At 46.0% G+C, this 22,889-nt stretch overlaps 3 protein-coding genes across 3 annotated transcripts in view; 2 read left to right on the top strand and 1 right to left on the bottom strand.

Moving 5' to 3' along the window:
- ero1b (endoplasmic reticulum oxidoreductase 1 beta) overlaps nucleotides 1-14,527 on the bottom strand; it is a 28,941-nt gene extending 14,414 nt beyond the window's left edge. The window contains exons 1-8 of the mRNA XM_079265001.1: nucleotides 14,120-14,527; nucleotides 8,480-8,599; nucleotides 7,394-7,477; nucleotides 7,204-7,245; nucleotides 4,272-4,354; nucleotides 3,903-3,976; nucleotides 2,835-2,955; nucleotides 2,030-2,076 (exon numbers count right to left, since the gene is read on the bottom strand). Of these exons, the coding sequence (XP_079121127.1) occupies nucleotides 2,030-2,076; nucleotides 2,835-2,955; nucleotides 3,903-3,976; nucleotides 4,272-4,354; nucleotides 7,204-7,245; nucleotides 7,394-7,477; nucleotides 8,480-8,599; nucleotides 14,120-14,260 (712 nt within the window). The 5' untranslated portion in view covers nucleotides 14,261-14,527. The remainder of the gene's footprint in view (nucleotides 1-2,029; nucleotides 2,077-2,834; nucleotides 2,956-3,902; nucleotides 3,977-4,271; nucleotides 4,355-7,203; nucleotides 7,246-7,393; nucleotides 7,478-8,479; nucleotides 8,600-14,119) is intronic.
- Nucleotides 14,528-18,822: 4,295 nt separating this feature from the next.
- On the top strand, nucleotides 18,823-19,134 carry LOC306774408 (histone H4; the record flags this gene model as incomplete). Its single annotated transcript, XM_079264433.1, has 1 exon — nucleotides 18,823-19,134. The coding sequence occupies one exon, from the start codon at nucleotides 18,823-18,825 to the stop codon at nucleotides 19,132-19,134; it is 312 nt and encodes a 103-aa protein (XP_079120559.1).
- A 1,872-nt stretch (nucleotides 19,135-21,006) lies between these two features.
- LOC306754327 (histone H2B 1/2-like) lies at nucleotides 21,007-22,007 on the top strand. Its single transcript, XM_079238303.1, has one exon. The coding sequence runs from the start codon at nucleotides 21,016-21,018 to the stop codon at nucleotides 21,388-21,390; it is 375 nt and encodes a 124-aa protein (XP_079094429.1). The 5' UTR covers nucleotides 21,007-21,015; the 3' UTR covers nucleotides 21,391-22,007.
- The last annotated feature ends 882 nt before the right edge of the window (nucleotides 22,008-22,889 follow it).

The following is a 22,889-nucleotide window of genomic DNA, read 5'->3' as shown; positions in this document are numbered from 1 at the left end:
GAGGGTGGAGACGGTGTAACGTTCTAAATAACCAGGAGGAAGGAGGAGGGTGGAGACGGTGTAACGTTCTAAATAACCAGGAGGAAGGAGGGTGTAGACGGATAACGTTCTAAATAACCAGGAGGAAGGAGGGTGGAGACGGTGTAACGTTCTAAATAACCAGGAAGGAGGAGGGTGGAGACGGTGTAACGTTCTAAATAACCAGGAGGAAGGAGGGTGGAGACGGTGTAACGTTCTAAATAACCAGGAGGAAGGAGGGTGGAGACGGTGTAACGTTCTAAATAACCAGGAAGGAGGAGGGTGGAGACGGTGTAGCGTTCTAAATAACCAGGAGGAAGGAGGGTGGAGACGGTGTAACGTTCTAAATGACCAGGAGGAAGGACGGTGTAGACGGTGTAACGTTCTAAATAACCAGGAGGAAGGAGGGTGGAGACGGTGTAACGTTCTAAATGACCAGGAGGAAGGAGGGTGGAGACGGTGTAACGTTCTAAATAACCAGGAGGAAGGAGGGTGGAGACGGTGTAACGTTCTAAATAACCAGGAGGAAGGAGGGTGTAGACGGTGTAACGTTCTAAATAACCAGGAGGAAGGAGGGTGGAGACGGTGTAACGTTCTAAATGACCAGGAGGAAGGAGGGTGGAGACGGTGTAACGTTCTAAATAACCAGGAGGAAGGAGGGTGGAGACGGTGTAACGTTCTAAATAACCAGGAAGGAGGAGGGTGGAGACGGTGTAACGTTCTAAATAACCAGGAGGAAGGAAGGTGTAGACGGTGTAGCGTTCTAAATAACCAGGAGGAAGGAGGGTGGAGACGGTGTAACGTTCTAAATAACCAGGAGGAAGGAGGGTGGAGACGGTGTAACGTTCTAAATAACCAGGAGGAAGGAGGGTGGAGACGGTGTAACGTTCTAAATAACCAGGAGGAAGGAGGGTGGAGACGGTGTAACGTTCTAAATAACCAGGAGGAAGGAGGGTGGAGACGGTGTAACGTTCTAAATAACCAGGAAGGAGGAGGGTGGAGACGGTGTAACGTTCTAAATAACCAGGAGGAAGGAGGGTGGAGACGGTGTAACGTTCTAAATAACCAGGAGGAAGGAGGGTGTAGACGGTGTAACGTTCTAAATAACCAGGAGGAAGGAGGATGGAGACGGTGTAGCGTTCTAAATAACCAGGAGGAAGGAGGGTGGAGACGGTGTAACGTTCTAAATAACCAGGAGGAAGGAGGGTGGAGACGGTGTAACGTTCTAAATAACCAGGAAGGAGGGTGGAGACGGTGTAACGTTCTAAATAACCAGGAGGAAGGAGGGTGTAGACGGTATAACGTTCTAAATAACCAGGAGGAAGGAGGGTGTAGACGGTGTAGCGTTCTAAATAACCAGGAGGAAGGAGGGTGGAGACGGTGTAACGTTCTAAATAACCAGGAGGAAGGAGGGTGGAGACGGTGTAGCGTTCAGCAGGTGGAGACGGCTGATGAGTACTTCAGGTGGAGGCTGCAGCTTTCTGCTGGACATTAAGTTCATTCAGTCTAACAGTGAAATTTATGTTGGCGTTATGTAAAAAACAGGGCAGGTAGTCCAGCAGATACTTTATCCTCCGTCTGAGTCGCATCATTTCCTGTTACTGCTGTAGAAAACAACAGAGATGCTAATCTGTTAGCTAGCTACAGTGGAAAAGCTACGATGCTGCAGGTGTTGTTTCTCTTCACAGAAGTCGTACCATCAGGACACCGTACGCTGCTTTCACACACATTTTCCAGAGTTTTTCCTCCTGGTTCATCATTTATTTCAGCTGATTTTTCAAGAGGCTATTAGCTGTTAGCATTAGCTTGGTAGTAGGAATTAAGCTGAATTCTGAATGGACTTTTTGTGTTTAGGTGTTTACATGTTTTTTTTTTTTTAAAGCCTTTAAAGTTGATGTAACTTTTATCTGTAATTAAAGAGGAATTAGAAATGTGATAAACATGGACACTTTAAACATTTAAAAACTTCCTCCTCATGTGTGACAGGAAATGTTTCTCCTTTCTGTCTCACCTCTGCTGGGAGCCAGAGGGTTCAGGGGCCGGTACACCGATCTGGGTCTGCAAACACAGGGACACATTTATAACCAGACCATCCAGAGTTTTTGTTTTAATGTAAAATATAACAATAGTTAACCAGCTCATCACATGGCAACACAGACATGTTGAAGGCAACTTGCTCAAACTGAGCATCAGAACAAACATCATGATCAACGCTGCTGCTGGGATGGTTTCTGGTCCCACTTTGGTCCCTTTGGCACCAGTATGAGCTGGTTTAACCTCCACAGCCTACCTGAGTCCTGCTGCTGACCATGTCCATCCCTTTCTGAGCACAGTGTAGCATCTTCTGATGGAAACTTCCAGCAGGGTGATGCACCATGTCACATCATGTCAGCTGCTTCTTCCTGATGCTTCATGTTTACATGCAGCAGAACCTCTGAGGAACGTTTCCAACACCTTGTTGAATCGATCCAGCTAAGAAGCGGATCCAACCTGACGCGATGAGCTCGATGAAAGGGCCGACGGGTATGTTTGGACTCGGATGATGTTCAGCTGCTGAAGCTTTAAACGTATCTGACTGATTCTTTGTTAGGAAGGAGACTCCAGATTGTTTGGAAAACTGACAGAAACGTGTTTCTCAAACATGATGGTTCCGGTTCAGCTCTGAAGCTGCTGCTCTGCAGGGTGTGGTCGGGAACACACCTCTGAACACCAAATCTTTATTAATCAGCCGTTACACAGTTAAAGTTATTTACACACCGACCCAGAAGATTTCATGTCAGTGGTTTCTTCTGATATATTCTCTTTGTGTCACTCACTTGAAGCAGTTTTCCTCGTAGATGCTGTTCCACACCCTCCAAGCAGAAGGTCCTTTATAACCGGTGTATCGCTCCGGATTCAGCAGCAGGTCCACGTACTCGGAGTCTGGAGACGTCTCATCTGCAACACAAACATCTGGTTTACATGTCTTCACATCTCAACCCCGAGTCTAAAGGCAGAAATCACTTCCTGGGACTAAATGATTCCCCGCATGTAGAAGAAGTCTCTGTAGGCCGGTGTGCATGTAGGCATGTAGACGTTAACTAAACTGCTGTGTGTAGAATCAGCCTGTTGTAAGTGCAACGGTCCAGATGATGCATCGCTTTAAACTAACAAACTACCAGCTGCTGTTCCTCCTCCTCCAGCTTTACAGTTTCAGACAACCGGATATGCCGTTGGAGCAGATGAAGTCTAATCTGGACCAGTTAACAGGAGTCTGTCTTCTAACACGCCAGGAGATGGTTGGGAACAATCTTAGTTTTTCATTCATGCATCAAACAGAAAATTAAACATATATGTAATCAATGTTTAATTTTTAATTAAAACTAAAAGAAAAAAGTGAAGTCTCTATTATTGTTCTGTCAACATGAACCGGTTGCTGCGACGCCTCTGAGAGGAAAACAACTAAAGTGAAAATAAGATTAAAACCCTTAAATATCAATATTTAACCCAGAAATGTGACTTTTGTTATAAAAACGGCTTCTAAACTGCAGAAAAATGCACATCAAAACATACATAAACATTATAATAAAAATAAAACATTGGTGTCAAAAATGTTCTATTTGTGTAAGCATGAAACAAAGTCCCGACTAGCGGCATCTGTAGAAGACCTATGGAAATAAAATAAAATAAAATAAAATGAAAAAAAAAAAAAATTATGAGTGAATTTTGTTGGTTTGGCAGCTGAAGAATAATCTGAAATATTTGGTGAATTCACAAAAAAAAAAAAAAAAAAAAAGAATAAAATCCTTTTGGGGGTAATCTGTCAGGTTTCTGCTCTCCTGCGGTTTATTGGCCGGACCCTCCAGGTGAGGGGAGGAGGTTTGTCAGCATCAGAAGATCCTCACCGTCCAGCTCACAGAAATGATCCTGAGCATCGTCGTGTCTCGCCCAGTCAGCGAAAGCTTCTTTACTCTGATTACTGGGAGAGAGAGAGAGACAGACAGTCCGTTAATCCCAGCGAGGAAACTCTGACAGGACCGAGGGGTGAATCTATAAGATGCTGGCGGCAGTCAGACATGTCCTGGTGGGACGAACCACCACAGTGCAGAAGCACCTGAAGACGGAGGCGGGGCGTGATCAGGGGAAAAACTGGGCGTGTTACTGAAAACCAGCTCCATGTCTGGAACCACAGCAGGGCTGTTTTCAGGTTTCAGGTTGAACAAGTTCAGCAGCTTTTAGGAAAAGTGACGGAGAGAAAAGATGCGTGGACTCACCTCAGGGTGCTGTTGATGGCGCCCAGCTCTTTGGCCTGCTCGCACTCCGCCACGTCGGATATCCTATTGGCTGCGTGGGAATACTGCGCACACAGGGAGGGACGGGTGTTACCATGACGACACGTTTACACCATCGCTGCTGTTTCACGGAGCTTTTTCCATCCACACACCCTCACTCAGGCTGGAACCACGTTCACTACAAAACCTGGTTTCAGCTGGTTTTACAGACCTGGACCTGGACCTAGACCTGGACCCAGTTTTAGTAGTTTCTGCATCTCCTCAGATGTTTTCTCTGCTTCATGCAGATGATCTGAAACTTCTGACACAGATGAACATCGTTTCTACGACCACAGGAGGAAACTTCCCACATGGTGGTCAGGTTAGGGCCAGTGCATGCTTTCCTCACACCGCCTCCTTTCAGCTGTAACAAACAGATCTGACCCTGAGAGGAGAGCAGATGTCCAAACTCTCTGGATCATTAAAGACAAACATCGGGCAGCAGCCCAAGAGTCAGCAAACATTTAGCCTGCGGCTTTTAGCTGGAAACTACCAGAGCTGATAAGCCGACAGTTTACACAATGTGCTGGACTTAATCAGCTGTTTAGGTAAGAAGCAGGGTAACAAATGCAGTACAGCTGCTCTTCTCTAGGATTCCAGACAGGTTTCACATCCAACGACCAGCTTCAGCCCCGAGCAAACGTTAAGTTACCTCATGATCTGCAGGCGGAAAAACAGGAAGTGGTCGAGGAAGTCATGGAGACCCACGTACCGCAGGACAAATGTCTGCGTCCATGTTTAACTCGGCGTGCTCAAGTCCTGCCGTAGCTCCAGCTGCGGTCTCACAATGAAAGTCTGTAAAGCTCCATTTCCACCGTAGAGTCCGGCTCAGTAAACTCTGATCCGTCCCCTTACCACAGCCAACGGAGCCTGGGCCTGCTGGGCAGACTGGCGACAGAAGCATCCTCCTTCAGTTGTAAGGACGAAGAACGCGACCAAGAAGCGACGGTGGAGAATGACGGACATCCATCATCTTTCTTCTTGGCAAGCGGCTTTAACGCCTGAAACTCCAAAGTGATTTCTCATATTTTTGCTCCCCCTGCTGTTTTTTTCTCAAACATAAACTCAATGCAAAGCAGAACTTTTTAACCCCAGCCAGCCTGCAGACACAGTGTTTCCATGGAGACGTGACGTTTCCATGGAGACATGTTTTCAGCCTTATTCAGATTCTGAGGCTAGAATGATGTAAAATGAATGTATGAACAGATAAAGCAGCATAAAGAGCGACCAGAAGTTTGTAGACATAACACATAGATCAGCAGCAACCAAGCCTTTTCTCATCTGCACATCATTCTGTCACGTCCTAAACACACACACACACACACACACACACACACACACACACACACACACACACACACACACACACACACACACACACACACACACACACACACACACACACACACACACACACACTGTCTCCATGTTTCCACACGTCTTCCTGCTACTATCTACCTGCTCTCCTCACTGCAGCACCTCCACCTCAGCTGCATCCCAAACGTCTTCCTGGCTTTATTCCAGCCATAGAGGATAATTATTTTCCTGCTTTTCTCATCACTTGTTGATCTTTGGCTGCTCCTGATTGGACGTTACCATCAGTTTAAGCTCTCTGATTGGTGGAAAGTCTGACAGGAAGTGTCTTCATCATCATGTCCAGGTGAAAATAGAGGTCTCTTAGCAACATGGTAGTGATGGTGATGAAGATGTGATAAATAATGGTGGATTTACCATCTAGAGTCTCTGAATAAACACTACATGTTGTGTCTGGATTGTAAACCTCCTGGACGAATAGAAACGCTGGAAAACCTCCGTAGACCAGCTGGAGGGTCACATGACCATCACAGTTCCCCCCACAGAGTTACACACTGACGTTCCTTAAAAACCGATGATATCAGTGAAAACACTTTTTAATGCTAAAAAAAATCCAGTCATGAAACACGAAGGCGTTCCTGCTTGTTGCTGAGTCAAACTGACGCTGCTCTCCAGTGACTTTAAAAACAAACGCTGTAGTCTCAGCTTCCTGTCCGGCTCGCCCTGTGGACAGAGCGGAGCGCAGCTCGGGTCATACTTCATGACTTCCTGTTCTGGAGGCCTTAAAAGGGAGAGGAAGAAACCTGAGGCAGTCAGGGGACAAAAGACGAGCCAACTTTCAGTCCTCACGTTTAGAGGAACAGCAGGGACTGATGAGCACCGTGATGGAAAACACAAGTGTCTGATGTTAGCTGAACCTCATTACGGATGTAAAGACTAAAGACTTGCTGCCTGTTTGGAGAAGTCAGAGGTAGAGGAGGAGACTAGTGGTGGAGCGAGAAGAGGAAGCACTGAGCAGGAAGCTGAGGCCGACTATCACTGCAGCAGCCTTTCAGCTCAACATCTCAGCCTGGCTGCAAACTGTGCCGTTAGAAGAAGCAAAGTTATGATGGAGCAAAGTAAATCGTGTAGAAATAAATAAGTCCACTCCCACAGTTTACTAAAAATCCTTCTGGTTGAGGTTCTGGATGGGATCCGCTGGTGTTCAGTCATCTTTAAGTCCAGATACAGATTCTGGTGTGGACTGAGGTCTGGATCTAGACTCCAACACACTTAAACCGGTGTGTGTGTGTGTGTGTGTGTGTGGGCTGAGGGTTGCCATCCTGCTGGCCTCCATGCCACGAGGAAGGACAAATACTTCTACGGTTATTTGCTGACACAACTGAGACCTTTCAGGTGACCTTGTGTCCACGGAGGTGACGTCCTGCGTGGAGTGGACGGGTCGGTTAAACCTGGCAGGATGTTTCCAGCTTGCTAACCGAGCCGGTTATGAGATCTGGGCCTCAGAATCATGGAGTTACGACATCTTAGGTGATAATTACAGCATGTCAGTGGATCTCACCTTGTTGTAGTTTCCAGATTTAATGCCAACAGGAACTTTACTCTGTAAGACACAAACATCTGCAGTCAGGACGTTTCCTACGCAGCTCAGAAACTCACCGCATCAATAATTTCCTGAACACATATTTGTGATGAAACTTGAGATTTGGCCAATGACAAGAGAGTCTGAGTATGTGGGGTTGACCTCTGACCTCTGGGCAGGGCTCCACATGGCAGTCTTTGATGGAGCAGTGTCCATCATCTGGCCAGAAAGGACACGGTCGCTTTAGGTTCACCTGCAGGAAAAAGTCCAGATGAAGTTACTGCAGCTCTGCTGAGCTCAAAGTCGGGTTCGACAAAGCCGGAGCCTCCGGGGCGTCGTCTCATAGCAACCACCGTCCAATCAGATGCTTCAATACTGGCTCATGTCAGCAAGAGGAAGGCCGTGGACCTGGAGCCATGCCGCCACCACAGCCAGCTCATCGTGCTGAAGCTGAACCAGTCACAGGGAAGCAGATGGGGGTCTGGGGAGGGGGGGTCCAAGTCCGCTTCGCTTCCTGGACTTGACCTGGTGGGTGAATCGTGCTGATCTGGGCGACTACAAGCTCAAACCACAACCATACAGCTAACGTTAGCTGTGCAAAGAGGTGGACTACAACACGGGTTGTTAACATGTTTTACACAGCGGCCCAACTTTTCCAGCACAAACTGGTCCGGGGACCATCCAATACACCACCGTACGCGTTTAACTGGCCTCATACTGTTTCATTTGTACAGAGTAACTAAACCAAACTAACCTGCAGTTTAACAGACATGAAACGTGTCATGATACAAATTCCTGCAGCTGTCCTGCGAGCGCTGAGGTCTGCTTTCAGATGCTGCGTCAGTGTCCTCAGCTAGCGCTAGCCAACACTCCACACACACCTCTCAGCTTTACCTGTTCATGTACGCTGACTTCAGCCACGTCATTCAGCTGCGTTGGAGGAGGGAAGCATCTAAGCGAGCTGACTGCTGCTTCTCTCCACCAGAGAAACGGGAAAGGCACCTCTGTTATTCCTGTTTATCAGGTTATTTTAGTTAACTAAAACCATTTCATTCCAGCACTATCATTTATCTGCTCTGTCCTGTAAAAGCACCAGTTCAGCTTGTTCTCTGTGTCTGCAGCCAGTCTCAATGGTAGAGTCTGTTCATCAACACTTCATCAATGCAACTTTTGGATTCAGAATAAAGAATTAAAGGAGGTGGAAGGCCCGTTTTCTGACATAATAATGGATTAAGGTTAAAGTAGAAGCTCTTACCCTGTAGTATCTGAAGTAGTCTCTCTCAGTCAGCTTCTTGATGCGAGGGTAAATCTTGAAGTTGTTGAAGACGTCGATGCTTTCCACATCACAGAAACAGTCATCCAGGACTCCTGTGAGCTGCAGCAGACCAGAGACATTTTACACACTTTTTAACGATTGTTTTGTTGCATTGTCAGACCTAAAAACCACCAACCGGACCAGAAATCAGGGTGTAGCGATGGACTCGGACCTAAAAACCACCAACCGCACCAGAAATCAGGGTGTAGCGATGGACTCGGACCTAAAAACCACCAACAGGACCAGAAATCAGGGTGTAGCGATGGACTCGGACCTAAAAACCACCAACAGGACCAGAAATCAGGGTGTAGCGATGGACTCGGACCTAAAAACCACCAACCGGACCAGAAATCAGGGTGTAGCGATGGACTCGGACCTAAAAACCACCAACCGCACCAGAAATCGGGGTGTAGCGATGGACTCGGACCTAAAAACCACCAACAGGACCAGAAATCGGGGTGTAGCGATGGACTCGGACCTAAAAACCACCAACCGCACCAGAAATCGGGGTGTAGCGATGGACTCTGACCTAAAAACCACCAACAGGACCAGAAATCGGGGTGTAGCGATGGACTCTGACCTAAAAACCACCAACAGGACCAGAAATCAGGGTGTAGCGATGGACTCGGACCTAAAAACCACCAACCGCACCAGAAATCGGGGTGTAGCGATGGACTCTGACCTAAAAACCACCAACAGGACCAGAAATCGGGGTGTAGCGATGGACTCGGACCTAAAAACCACCAACAGGACCAGAAATCAGGGTGTAGCGATGGACTCGGACCTAAAAACCACCAACCGCACCAGAAATCAGGGTGTAGCGATGGACTCGGACCTAAAAACCACCAACCGGACCAGAAAACTGGTTGTAGCAATGGACTCGGACCTAAAAACCACCAACCGGACCATAAACCAGGGTGTAGCGATGGACTCTGACCTAAAAACCACCAACAGGACCAGAAATCGGGGTGTAGCGATGGACTCGGACCTAAAAACCACCAACCGCACCAGAAATCAGGGTGTAGCGATGGACTCGGACCTAAAAACCACCAACCGCACCAGAAATCAGGGTGTAGCGATGGACTGACCTAAAAACCACCAACCGGACCAGAAATCGGGGTGTAGCGATGGACTGACCTAAAAACCACCAACCGGACCAGAAATCAGGGTGTAGCGATGGACTCGGGCCTAAAAACCACCAACCGGACCAGAAATCAGGGTGTAGCGATGGACTCGGACCTAAAAACCACCAACAGGACCAGAAATCAGGGTGTAGCGATGGACTCGGACCTAAAAACCACCAACCGGACCAGAAATCAGGGTGTAGCGATGGACTCGGACCTAAAAACCACCAACCGCACCAGAAATCGGGGTGTAGCGATGGACTCGGACCTAAAAACCACCAACCGGACCAGAAAACTGGTTGTAGCAATGGACTCGGACCTAAAAACCACCAACCGGACCATAAACCAGGGTGTAGCGATGGACTCTGACCTAAAAACCACCAACAGGACCAGAAATCGGGGTGTAGCGATGGACTCGGACCTAAAAACCACCAACCGCACCAGAAATCAGGGTGTAGCGATGGACTCGGACCTAAAAACCACCAACCGGACCAGAAAACTGGTTGTAGCAATGGACTCGGACCTAAAAACCACCAACCGGACCATAAACCAGGGTGTAGCGATGGACTCTGACCTAAAAACCACCAACAGGACCAGAAATCGGGGTGTAGCGATGGACTCGGACCTAAAAACCACCAACCGCACCAGAAATCAGGGTGTAGCGATGGACTCGGACCTAAAAACCACCAACCGCACCATAAATCAGGGTGTAGCGATGGACTGACCTAAAAACCACCAACCGGACCAGAAATCGGGGTGTAGCGATGGACTCGGACCTAAAAACCACCAACCGCACCAGAAATCAGGGTGTAGAGATGGACTCGGACCTAAAAACCACCAACCGGACCAGAAATCAGGGTGTAGCGATGGACTGACCTAAAAACCACCAACCGGACCAGAAATCGGGGTGTAGCGATGGACTGACCTAAAAACCACCAACCGGACCAGAAATCGGGGTGTAGCGATGGACTCGGGCCTAAAAACCTCCAACCGGACCAGAAATCAGGGTGTAGCGATGGACTCGGACCTAAAAACCACCAACAGGACCAGAAATCAGGGTGTAGCGATGGACTCGGACCTAAAAACCACCAACCGGACCAGAAATCAGGGTGTAGCGATGGACTCGGACCTAAAAACCACCAACCGCACCAGAAATCGGGGTGTAGCGATGGACTCGGACCTAAAAACCACCAACAGGACCAGAAATCGGGGTGTAGCGATGGACTCTGATCTAAAAACCACCAACAGGACCAGAAATCGGGGTGTAGCGATGGACTCGGACCTAAAAACCACCAACCGCACCAGAAATCAGGGTGTAGCGATGGACTCGGACCTAAAAACCACCAACCGGACCAGAAAACTGGTTGTAGCAATGGACTCGGACCTAAAAACCACCAACCGGACCATAAACCAGGGTGTAGCGATGGACTCTGACCTAAAAACCACCAACAGGACCAGAAATCGGGGTGTAGCGATGGACTCGGACCTAAAAACCACCAAACGCACCAGAAATCAGGGTGTAGCGATGGACTCGGACCTAAAAACCACCAACCGCACCAGAAATCAGGGTGTAGCGATGGACTGACCTAAAAACCACCAACCGGACCAGAAATCGGGGTGTAGCGATGGACTCGGACCTAAAAACCACCAACCGGACCAGAAATCGGGGTGTAGCGATGGACTCAGACCTAAAAACCACCAACCGCACCAGAAATCAGGGTGTAGCGATGGACTCGGACCTAAAAACTACCAACCGCACCAGAAATCAGGGTGTAGCGATGGACTCGGACCTAAAAACCACCAACCGCACCAGAAATCAGGGTGCAGCGATGGACTGAACTAAAAACCACCAACCGGACCAGAAATCGGGGTGTAGCGATGGACTCGGGCCTAAAAACCACCAACCGGACCAGAAATCGGGGTGTAGCGATGGACTCGGACCTAATTTATCCCCATTCCCACCAGAGGTGGCGCTGCACTAGTGTTTAGCAGAAGAGAGGACTCTGTTTCCTCCACCTGCCAGTTAAACATGGAGACCAAACTATGGCTGTTTTGGGTTTTTATTGTGTCTTATGCAAGTATCCTGCAGAAATACTCTGCAACAATGGACGCAGTATGAACACCAGACGAGGCAGAGGACCCTTAACGCCATCCCTATGGATTTACCCACAATGCAACGCGACGCCACATGCAGGAAGGGACTTGGTTTGTAGTCCGCTTCCTGTATTTGGTCCGCTTGGAACGGGCCGAGACCTGCGTTTGTAGGCGGACCGAATCAGAATTCGTTTGGCGTGTTCACATTTCCCCAAAAGAAGCGACTTTCCGACCAAACGGACTCAGATCAGAAAGGCTGATGTGGATCTGTCCTAAAACCAGGAGAGTGGACCAGATCAGTCCAGTTCCGAGGTCTTTACTCTGGCTGCCGGTCCATCAGAGGATAGACTTTAAAGTTCTGCAGCTGGTCTATAAAGCTCTGAATGGTTCAGGACTAAAATACATCAGTTCATCCAGTGTCGGATGCTTCAGCCAACAACTTTTACATACTGGGACACCATTTCAACACTTGATTCCAGTGGGAATGTTCTAGTTAAAGTTTGACCTCATGAGGTTTGGTTCATCCAAACATCTGCAGGAGACATCTTTTCTGGCAATCAGAGACTATTAACTTTTATTCAAATTGTTACTTCATGAAAAAAAGACACTTATAAATTTTGCTACTGGTTGCCAACTCTAATTCTCCCCAGCCAATGAAAAACCCACATTACGCAACGCGGTGCTGATATGCAACGCAGCATGTCAACATTGTGGCGGTTCACAGCATTACGTTCTCCAGTTGCCCGAGCCAGCAGACAGACAAACCACCAAATACCCTGCAATGTCATCCATAATGCATCCACCACCCCTGCGAGGGGACACATGATGCAAGACATTAGCATAATCAGACAAGCCAACCTGGAGCCATGTGTCTACAGCACTAAATACTGACCAACACCTTAATAAGTTCAGTAAACGTTAATTAAAGGTGGAGCTGTGACACCACCACTGAGGAGGCTTTGGATAGTTTTAACAGGTAACTCACAGCAAGCAGGCAACCAACCATCACCTGGAGTCTTAATGCTCAGTAAACATCTCTATCAGGTGGTCATCACTTTGTCAAACAAGCCATCTGCTGTTTTTGCAAGGTCCTTTTAAAGAAATAAACACTTAAAATATTCAAAGAGACAATGCTAAATCCGATCAGACCTAACATATGGAGCCAAACATTTCGGACTTCATCTTTTCAGGTATAAAAATTAAATACGTTAAGTACTGATAATGTGTATTTAAAAATTTTCATTGTCACAATAATAATCATAATAAAAAAAAAAAAAAAGTTAAAACTAAATTTTTAAAAAGAAGTGAAGGCACTGCTGACCTCTGAATGTTGCATTCCACCTAGATCCAGTAAAGGCAGAAGGAAGCAGATTCCTCTAAACATCCTGCTCTTTGCATTAATATCAGCTCCTTTTTACTAATTTCTTCTAACTGAACTTTGTTTCCATATGTCACAGCAGGAACAGCAGAATCTCTCTCCGAGGCCTGAGATGTCAAGGCAGAGCTCCATACCCCGGGTGCCCCGCCTCCAAACACACCCCGTCACCATGCCAATCACCGGAGCCCCGCCTCCAAACACACCCCGTCACCCTGCCAATCACCGGAGCCCCGCCTCCAAACACACAGCCGTCACCCTGCCAATCACCGGAGCCCCGCCTCCAAACACACAGCCGTCACCCTGCCAATCACCGGAGCCGACATGTTTGTAGTCCCTATTTGGACTAATACCATGGAGCACTAGGTCGCAGCAGTTGCACGAGAACTACAAATCCCATGAGACGAAGGGAAGGAGGAGAAACCAAGCGGCCAATCAGAAAACACCACGCTTTTCAAGCTCATAATGCAAAAATCATCGGTTTTCCTCTCGGAATACAATGTTTTGAGGAAGTTGTGCTTTACTTCATTTTAATTTTATTTTACTTTTTTTTAATTGAAAAGGACAAATGTAATGTTATATTCTAAAAAGTATACTTCAAACGTCCCCATCTGCCATCGCTAAAATACGCATTATGCGTTAAATTGGTTTATAAAATAACATTAGTTGCGCATCCACCCATGACATGTCTTTAAAAAGTTATGGGAAACAAATGGGGTTACATTTAAGAATGCTCATAATGTTAGTCGATTGTAGTTTATTAAAACAATGACTGTTCGTTCGAATGCACTTTTCGTCAGAAAGTAAATAAATACATTTTTTTAAAAAGCAATGGCGACCTGCATGTTTGCATCGCACCGACACGGTGACGTCAAATTAAGATAACAGTGGAAAGTTCTGGAAGATTTCCTGAAAAACAACCTTACATCGCCGAGCCACGTTTCACACCGAGCAGAAACCACACCGGAGGCGCGGCTGGATGCTTACATGGCAGAGGCAGCTCTGGTCCTGGCTGTCCGAGGCTCGGTTCGGTCCGGCGTGGTTCTGCTGAAACCAGCCCAGAACAAAGTTCCCCAAGAACCAGGCCGAAAGCAGAACACCAAACGCTTGTAAAGTTAACTTCCACATCGCTCCCTGAGCTGGAGAGGCATCGGTGGGAAACGAAGAGCAGCTGTAGCGGCCAGGACTTGTTCAGAAGCCCGGAGCTGGCTGGACTTAGCATCCGCTAACAGCAGCCTGACAGCGGCTATAAAACCACGGCGGGGCGGTAAACTGAGCAGCCGCGTCTCCAAGAACTCATGTGGAGATTTTAACTTATGACTCTTCTGCCAGGCATAATTTCATGTTTCCAAACTGTAAAAATTGTACGTCGAAGTTTTTCATCACCGGGCATTATCTCAGAGTCGAGTTACAGGAAGTGAAAGGTGTTCCACTTCCGTTCTAAAGTTTCAAAATAATATGTGCGCACTGGAAGTGTGCCGAAAGAAAGATGGACGGAGCTTCCGGTGGTAAAAAGTGGAGCCGATGCGGAAGTGCATAAAACTGCACTTCCCCCTTTATCCACTAGGGGCTGCAAAACAGAACAAATCCCCATAGACTCCCATGTTAAAAAAAAAGACCAACTTCACAGCAGAAATAAACACCTTTACAGCAGAAATAAACATGTTCACAGCAGGAATAAACATGTTTATAGCAGCAATAAACATGTTTACAGCAGGAATAAACATGTTTACGGCTAAGATAAACATGTTTACAGCAGGAATAAACATGTTTACAGCAGAAATAAACATGTTTACAGCCTGGTTCAAAAATCCATTTTAGGGTTTAATAGGTCAGGTTTACCTTCATGACAACTGTGGGAAGAGTAAATGTTTTTCTAACTTGCCCGTTTAAAAGTAATTTATTAATTTTCTTGAAGTTTGCCATATTTATGGGCGTGTCCTTTTGATTGACAGGTACCCGATCTTTGGCTTCAAGTAAGAAGAACATAGAACAACCGCAGTTTTTAGCCAGGTAACAACGTGACTTAGCTTAACCCGCTTACCTCCGTTAGCTGGTTAGCTCCTGTTATCTCCGAGTTAGTTCGGTTAGCTCTTAGCTACAGGCAGCTCAGAGTTCGCTCCACCTCTTTGCCCATATTTGTATTTTCCTGGCGAGACGGCACATGCCCATAGACCAGTGTTTTTCAACCTCTTTTGAGCCAAGGCACACTTTTTTCACTGAAAACTCACAAGGCACACCACAAACCAAAATGTTTTCTTTTTTAAAAGCCCATATTATTAATATAACGTCATTCTTGTCAAAGTGACCTTGAATAGAAATAATATTAACAAAAGAAAAGGGAATTTTATTATCGTTCACCTGTGCCCTGGATGAACACAGAGCTGCTTTTTAGACTAATCAGGTGAAATTGTGTAATTTCTCAGGGCACACCTGACAATCTGTCACAGCACACTAGTGTGGCACGGCACAGTGATTGAAAAACACTGCCATAGACTATACATAAAGAGATGGGCAGAGCCTCCGTGACTTTACCCGAGCTGAATTGAAGCTCAGTGGGCGGTTCCTACCATCGCCATCTTGGCAGAGTTATGTGCATCGTCTCGTCCGGAAAATACAAATATGGACAAAGAAGTGGAGCTGAGAGGGGGGCTGTGAGCGTCATGTCGGATGATTGACATCGAGCGAACTCCGAGCTGCCTGAAACTAAGAGCTAACCTGGAGATAACAGGAGCTAACCAGCTAACGGAGGTAAGCGGGCTAAAGCTAAGTCATGTTGTTAACCAGCTAAAAACCGCAGTTCTGTGTTCTTCTGACTTGAAGCGAGAGATTGGGTACCTGTCAATCAAAAGGACACGCCCCTAAATATGCTGAACTTCCAGATTAAATTACTTTTAAACGGGCGAGTTAGAAAAAAATTCACTCCCCCAACAGTTGTCATGAAGTTAAACCTGAGCTATTAACTGAAAATGGATTTTTGAACCAAGCTGTAAACATGTTTATTCCTGCTGTAAACATGTTTATTTCTGCTGTGAAGTTGGTCTTTTCAACATGGGAGTCTATGGGGCTTTGCCCTGTTTTGCAGCCCCTATGAGGGGGGAACTGCAGTTTTATGCACTTCCGCATAGTCTTCACTTTTAACCACCTGAGGTTGCCGCTTGCACATGCCCCTGCCAAGATGGCGATGGTAGGAACCGCCCACCGAGCTTCAGTTCAGGTCTTCAGAAACCTATGGGCGACGTCACGGAGGCTATGCCCATTTCTTTATATACAGTCTATGGTTGCGCTTCTGGGCTGTCGTAAATACAAAACCCGGCGTACGCCAATTCTAGTCCAAGTAAATAAATACATGTCCACACCAACGCTGGTTAACCAACACTGCTATTACACCACCCTTTAGCTTTCCGCTGTGTTGTCTACTGCGGTCTGCGCCGACCGTTTTAAAGCCCGGTACAGACACATTACAGTCAGGGATGTGTTCATGCAGCCATGTCTCGGTGAAGCACATAATACTGCACTCTCTGTATTCTCTCTGAGACCTTGTTAGCATCTCGAGCTTGTCCGTTTTGTTAGCTAGCGATCTCACATTACCCATGACGATGGTCAGAAGAAATGGTTTAAATCTCCATAGCTTTTTCCTCTGTCTCACTCCCACTCTGCATCCTCTTCTCTTTCTTTTCAACTCCATCAGGATTTGATGTGTTGTTTATCCTGATGATCCTGATTTGGGAGAGGTTAATCAGTTGATCCCGATTGTAAACAATTCTTTGTTGCCATGGAGACTCATCATAACAAGCCTTGAAAGAGCAAAAATATGCAGAAAAATCTTGCAACACACCCTCCGAACCGGGATGAAATCCTCAGAAAAAAAATTCTAAATTTGAGGTGATATCTATGTGAGAAGACTTTGTACTTTAAAAAAAAATCAAGATAGCAAGTCAGAGCTACTACAATTTGCTGCCAACAGATGGCACAATCTAGAATGGAAATGAATGTGTTCCAATAAGATACCACATACAGAACTGTTGCTGTCTTTCTGAAATAATGAACGTATATGATGATTACTATTACGTGTTGATGAGAAACAGATTCGGCCAATGTCCAGTTTGGTTCGGTCAAGTGGTAACAGTGGTAGATTCTGTCCAGTTGAACCTTTGAATAACATAATTACTCCATCAGGGATTGCATTTTTAATTATATTCATTGAAAGGAATGAATACATCACATTTTAAGATAAATTCTTGATATGTCATTAAAGACTCTTTAGGATTAAATAATTGATGAACCAGGATTATATTGTGAGGAAACCAAAAGGGGTAAAATAGGGATTTGTATGTGATGCATCTATTTGTGGTAATATGAGAGTTTTGAGGGGATTTTTTTCAATATTATAATCACAGCGTAAAAGAAAGTTTAAGCCTCCCAATTTAGTATAGATTGGGCCGTATTGTTCAAATATTTATTTTTATTCTCAGCACAACTCTCTCAAATTTGACCCCCTTAGCCTCCGTGAAAAATTGTGAAATTTGGCACACACCACAACCCCAGTGAAAATAGCGATATTATCTGGTCTGCATACACTTCAATGCAAGAAGTGCTCTACAGTGCCCCCTAGAAATGGAAAAAATCGGCCATAGAGTGGGGTCTCAAAAGTCTTCTTTGACATAGGAAAAATGACATTTGGCACACATGTCTAACACCTCAAGATGAGCAAAAAAGTCAATAGAACACATGTTGCCATGGCAACGGGGTGTCCGCCATCTTGGCGTTTACGACCCATTTTTACCCCATTTTTTCAATTTGGGCGCATCATATTTGAACAAACTAATCTGAGGGGATTTATGTGATTGAGTCTAACATCAGAAGGAAGCTTTGTAACAAGTTGAGGGTGTTGGATTTTGGCACGGGGCTCAGACCCAATGGATGCAACTTGCTGCTTATGTTTATTTTAACCTTTACTATTATTATTATTATTATTATTATGAATTTTATTATTTTCAAGTATATTCCACCGTTTCCTCAGAAGGAGCTCTCTGCGCTGGGTGTCATGTTGGCCATGGTTTTACAGCATTGGTCGTCTGACTTGTGTCTATGTTGGTGCTCTTGATGTGCTGGTCTGGTTGACTCCTGGTGCAAAACTGGATTTAAAAGGTTTTGAAGAATATTAATTAAATTCACGTTGCCTTAGAGTTTAACTTTATAATGTGTGCTGCTTCTCTACCTTCAACCTAAAGTCAGATTAAGACAGTGTTTCTCAGTTCCGGTCCTCAGCCCCCCCTGGCCGGCATGTTTTATAGGCAACACTACCTGAAAACACCTGGATGAAATAAAGGATCATTAACAGGCTGAACTTGATGAGGAAGTTTAATAATCTGACTCAGGTGCTTTGGAGGAGGATCATGTCTAAAACATGCATCTGAGGACTGAAACTGAGAAACACTGGATTAACAACAGATTTAATGTTTCAGGGTTGAAACAGACAAAACACGTTTCATGCAGCTTGACTCGGTCTGACAAAGAAAAAACTGAGAGCCTCACGGAGGAGGAGGAGGAGGAAGAGGAGGAGAAAGGAGGAAGATGCTCCTGGTTAAGAGGCTCCACCGCTGTCTTCATTCACGTCCTCTTACACGTGTTAAAAGCAGCTGTTGCGCGCGGCCCTGCCTACATTTCTGTCCTTGTTACCGAGAACTATGAGCGGACGCGGCAAAGGAGGAAAGGGACTCGGAAAAGGAGGCGCCAAGCGTCACCGCAAAGTCCTGCGTGACAACATCCAGGGAATCACCAAACCCGCCATCCGCCGCCTGGCTCGCCGCGGCGGAGTCAAGCGGATCTCCGGACTCATCTACGAGGAGACCCGCGGCGTGCTCAAGGTCTTCCTGGAGAACGTGATCCGTGACGCCGTCACCTACACCGAGCACGCCAAGAGGAAGACCGTCACCGCCATGGACGTGGTCTACGCCCTGAAGCGGCAGGGCCGCACTCTCTACGGCTTCGGAGGTTAAAGCAGAAGCCTCCTAAAACCAACGGCCCTTTTCAGGGCCACCCACGTCTCCGCTTCACGGCATGGTTTCTGCTTCACACCAAACATGACATTTAATGTACTGCTAAACGCGCATTGATCAGGAACGTGATGTACGATATAAATCACGTGTGGACGCTACATTCTCATCACGGAACCGAGGAGCCTCCGTCCTGATCCTTGCATTAAAATCTGCACTAGCGACTGGAACATGGCCGCTTACCTGGGGTCTGTTTCACATCACAATCTTTCCTGCACGGCTTCCCGCACACATGCATGCACCTAGACGGGACAGATACGACACCTCCATGCAAGAAAATCGCTAGTTGTTCACAAAGCGATGGCTCATGAACGAATCACTACGTTGCAATAAAGGTGCGTCTTGCATTGTACTGAGACGAAGCGAATCCACCAACAGCCCGTCCATATTTATTTACTTACAGTCAACAGTATTTAAATGTTTTTTCTGCATTTCTGCAAGGCCCAAGAATTTCAGGTTTTCCTGCAAGTGCCCCCTCCCCCCCCTACAAGTCTTTGTGTTCACCCTCTCCTTGTTAACTGTCAGTATTGTCATCCAAAGATCCTGTAGAACAACCAGATGTCCAGCTGGATTTAGTTTCTCCCCCTAAAGGCCCATACCATGCTTTTCTTACTGGGCAGGGCAGGGCATTTCCCATTTTTTCAGTCAGCAACTTTGTCAGTAGGACTTCAGCACACAATGTGAGAGGACCAACAACCTGGTGGCTAAGTCCAACGCATTTCAGTCATTTCAGCTCCCAAAATAAGACAGTATGACTTGAGTAAAGGATTAACATTTCTTCTATGATCTATCATCCATCCATCTATCTAAATCAGAGGTGTCCAGCTCCGGTCCTCGAGGGCCAGAATCCTGCAGGTTTTCTATGTATCCCTGCTCAGACACACCTGATTCAAATTAATTAGTAGTAGAGCTTAATCAGTTGTGCACGTCATTGGCTGTTTGATCCATTTAGTGGAAGCTAGATGTGTTGGAACAGGAATACATGGGAAACCTGCAGGACAGCGGCCCTCGAGGACCGACTTTGGACACCCCTGATCTAAATAGACGGATGGATAGATAGATAGATAGATAGATAGATAGATAGATAGATGGACAGATAGTCCATCTATCTATCTATCTATCTATCCATCCGTCTATTTATCTATATTTCCATCTATTCAGCCATCCATCTATCCATCATTTCAGCGGACGTGTGAATCTGAGGGGCAAGAGAGGTGGACAGAAAAAACAGACCCCGACACGTTTCATGTTGGTGTGTGAACTTCCCGGTGGTGCAGCGGATCGGATGTTTTCATTGACACCATATTCCGGTGTAGAGATCTGACGACGCAGACACAGTCGACACACATCACGCAGCTACACTCAGTGCAGGATTGACATGGCTGCAGCGTGCGACTGTTTGGTCCGATGACATGTCACAGAGCTGTGGAGTTTTATATATAGCCTATATTAATAGCTTTTTTTTAATTTTTTATTTTCTTTGCATAGATGAAGAACTGTCCGTTATATCAGCTGATATGCTGACGGCTCTGCTGCCGAGTGAAAACACTCCGATACCGCAGATCTAGCAACACAAATGTTTCATTCATGTTGTTTCCTTATAAACATGAGTTTTTTTCAGCGCTCTCACGTAAAACTCTGAAGACAGAGGCATGAAAGGCATAAGAGAAGCGGGTTTCCATCCTCACACGCCATTGGTCGATCAGCCCAGCCAATCACAGGCAGGGGATGGCGCACCATCATTTGCTTACAGCTGCTATAAATCCGCCTCCCTGCGGCCCTTCCGCTAGTCTCTCGTTGCTCCAGAGTACCGAAGATCTAGTCATGCCTGAACCCGCCAAGTCTGCGCCCAAGAAGGGCTCCAAGAAAGCCGTGACCAAGACGGCCGGCAAAGGAGGCAAGAAGAAGAGGAAGACCAGGAAGGAGAGCTACGCCATCTACGTGTACAAGGTGCTCAAGCAGGTCCACCCCGACACCGGTATCTCCTCCAAGGCCATGAGCATCATGAACTCGTTCGTCAACGACATCTTCGAGCGCATCGCTGCTGAGGCTTCTCGTCTCGCCCACTACAACAAGCGCTCCACCATCACCTCCAGGGAGATCCAGACCGCCGTCCGCCTCCTGCTGCCCGGAGAGCTGGCCAAGCACGCCGTGTCTGAGGGCACCAAGGCCGTCACCAAGTACACCAGCTCCAAGTAGACCCTCCTGCAGCCTACACTGCAAACCAAAGGCTCTTCTAAGAGCCACCCACCACCTCCAAAGAGCACCTTCCTGTCCTGCTTTTTTTTTTTTTTTTGTTTTATTTTTTTGTGGTTTGTCACTTGACTCCCACCATATGCTAGAAACGCTGGTAACATCTCTGCTTGTTCTAATGGGATGTCCCTGAATTTTTGCAAAGAGTAGGTTCAAATAGACTGGCCCTGACAGGGATCCACGTCTTCATCTGTTACCTCCCTCTTGTACATCTGTGGCACCGATTATATGGATTTAAAAGAAAAAGACAAAATCTGAAATTGTACAACCAGAGGTGGAACAAAGTTGAGCAACATCAGAGCAAAGTCACTGTATTAACTCTTTGTTACATAGACCTTCCTCAAACCAGGAAGGCAAAAACATAAAACTAGTATTACTGTACTACAAACATATGGGGTTGGTTTATGTTGTTCCTTTGGTACATGTCTATGGCCTAATGTTTTTGACAAGTGTTGTAGCTTTTTGTATATGTCTACTGCGTACGTAATTCTTGCATATGTACATGTGGTATATGTACTTGTATTACATGTATTAAGTATGTACTTATTGCACATGTAAATGTTTTACCTGTAATAACCTAAAACTAAATAACCTAAATAAAAATATCTAAGATATCTTCTTAGAGTTTGGGTTATTTACTGTGTATGATTGTGCAGCTGCATTGGCTAGACTCTGACTACTCTGCTACTCTAGCTAGTGTCTGGGCCACCGGATTACTCTGTCGTCGTTCAACTGGTTCCAACTTTATTGGGACAGCAAGGGGCGTTTTTGATAAATGAACGCTAATCTTTATTTCTTCAATGGGGGTTATTTTATTCATTTAAATTGAGGATCTTAACCTATCCTTGGAAGATATTGTCACATTTCAAATGATCACAATGTTATTTGCGCCTTTATTCACAGGCTCTGAGGACACACTGCAATGTTTTGCGTCCCTAAAAGTGGGAATCATTGCCTAAACTATTGGGTTGATCTATCTACTTTGATAACTGTGGATACAGTGGATTCACATTTTACAGCAGCATGAGGGCCAAGGCCACTATACGCACAATAAATGTCCCCTTCAATTCCCTTATTATCTTTAAATAACAAAATTACAGAGGCCTACATTTTAAGTCCAAATTGCTCATGTAACTGAAAACATTAAAGGTTTTATATTTAAACCCTGCCACACAGTACGAAAAGATACATCTTCAGCACAGAAAAGACAAAGATCGGTATTACACATTAACACTAAGTTCACATTCGGATATAAACATAATTGGGGGGGCGACCTCTTTAACACAAAAGCAAGTTAAGATACAGTATTTACAATTGTTCAGTCTAGGGAGGAACATCCAACACTTTTTTTTTTTTACCATCACCTGCAAGACTGAACCAGAAAACTGACATAACGTATATTTAATTTAAAAAAAAAAAAAAAAAAAAAAAAAACTAAAAAAACA

Source organism: Telmatherina bonti (assembly GCF_933228915.1).
Source record: "Telmatherina bonti genome assembly, chromosome: 3".
Classification (NCBI taxonomy): domain Eukaryota; kingdom Metazoa; phylum Chordata; class Actinopteri; order Atheriniformes; family Telmatherinidae; genus Telmatherina; species Telmatherina bonti.
This window is presented reverse-complemented; position numbering and strand designations above follow the sequence as displayed.

Coding starts and splice junctions, on each gene's coding strand:
- LOC306754327 (XM_079238303.1), top strand. CDS start 21,016: ATGCCTGAACCCGCCAAGTCTGCGCCCAAGAAGGGCTCCAAGAAAGCC.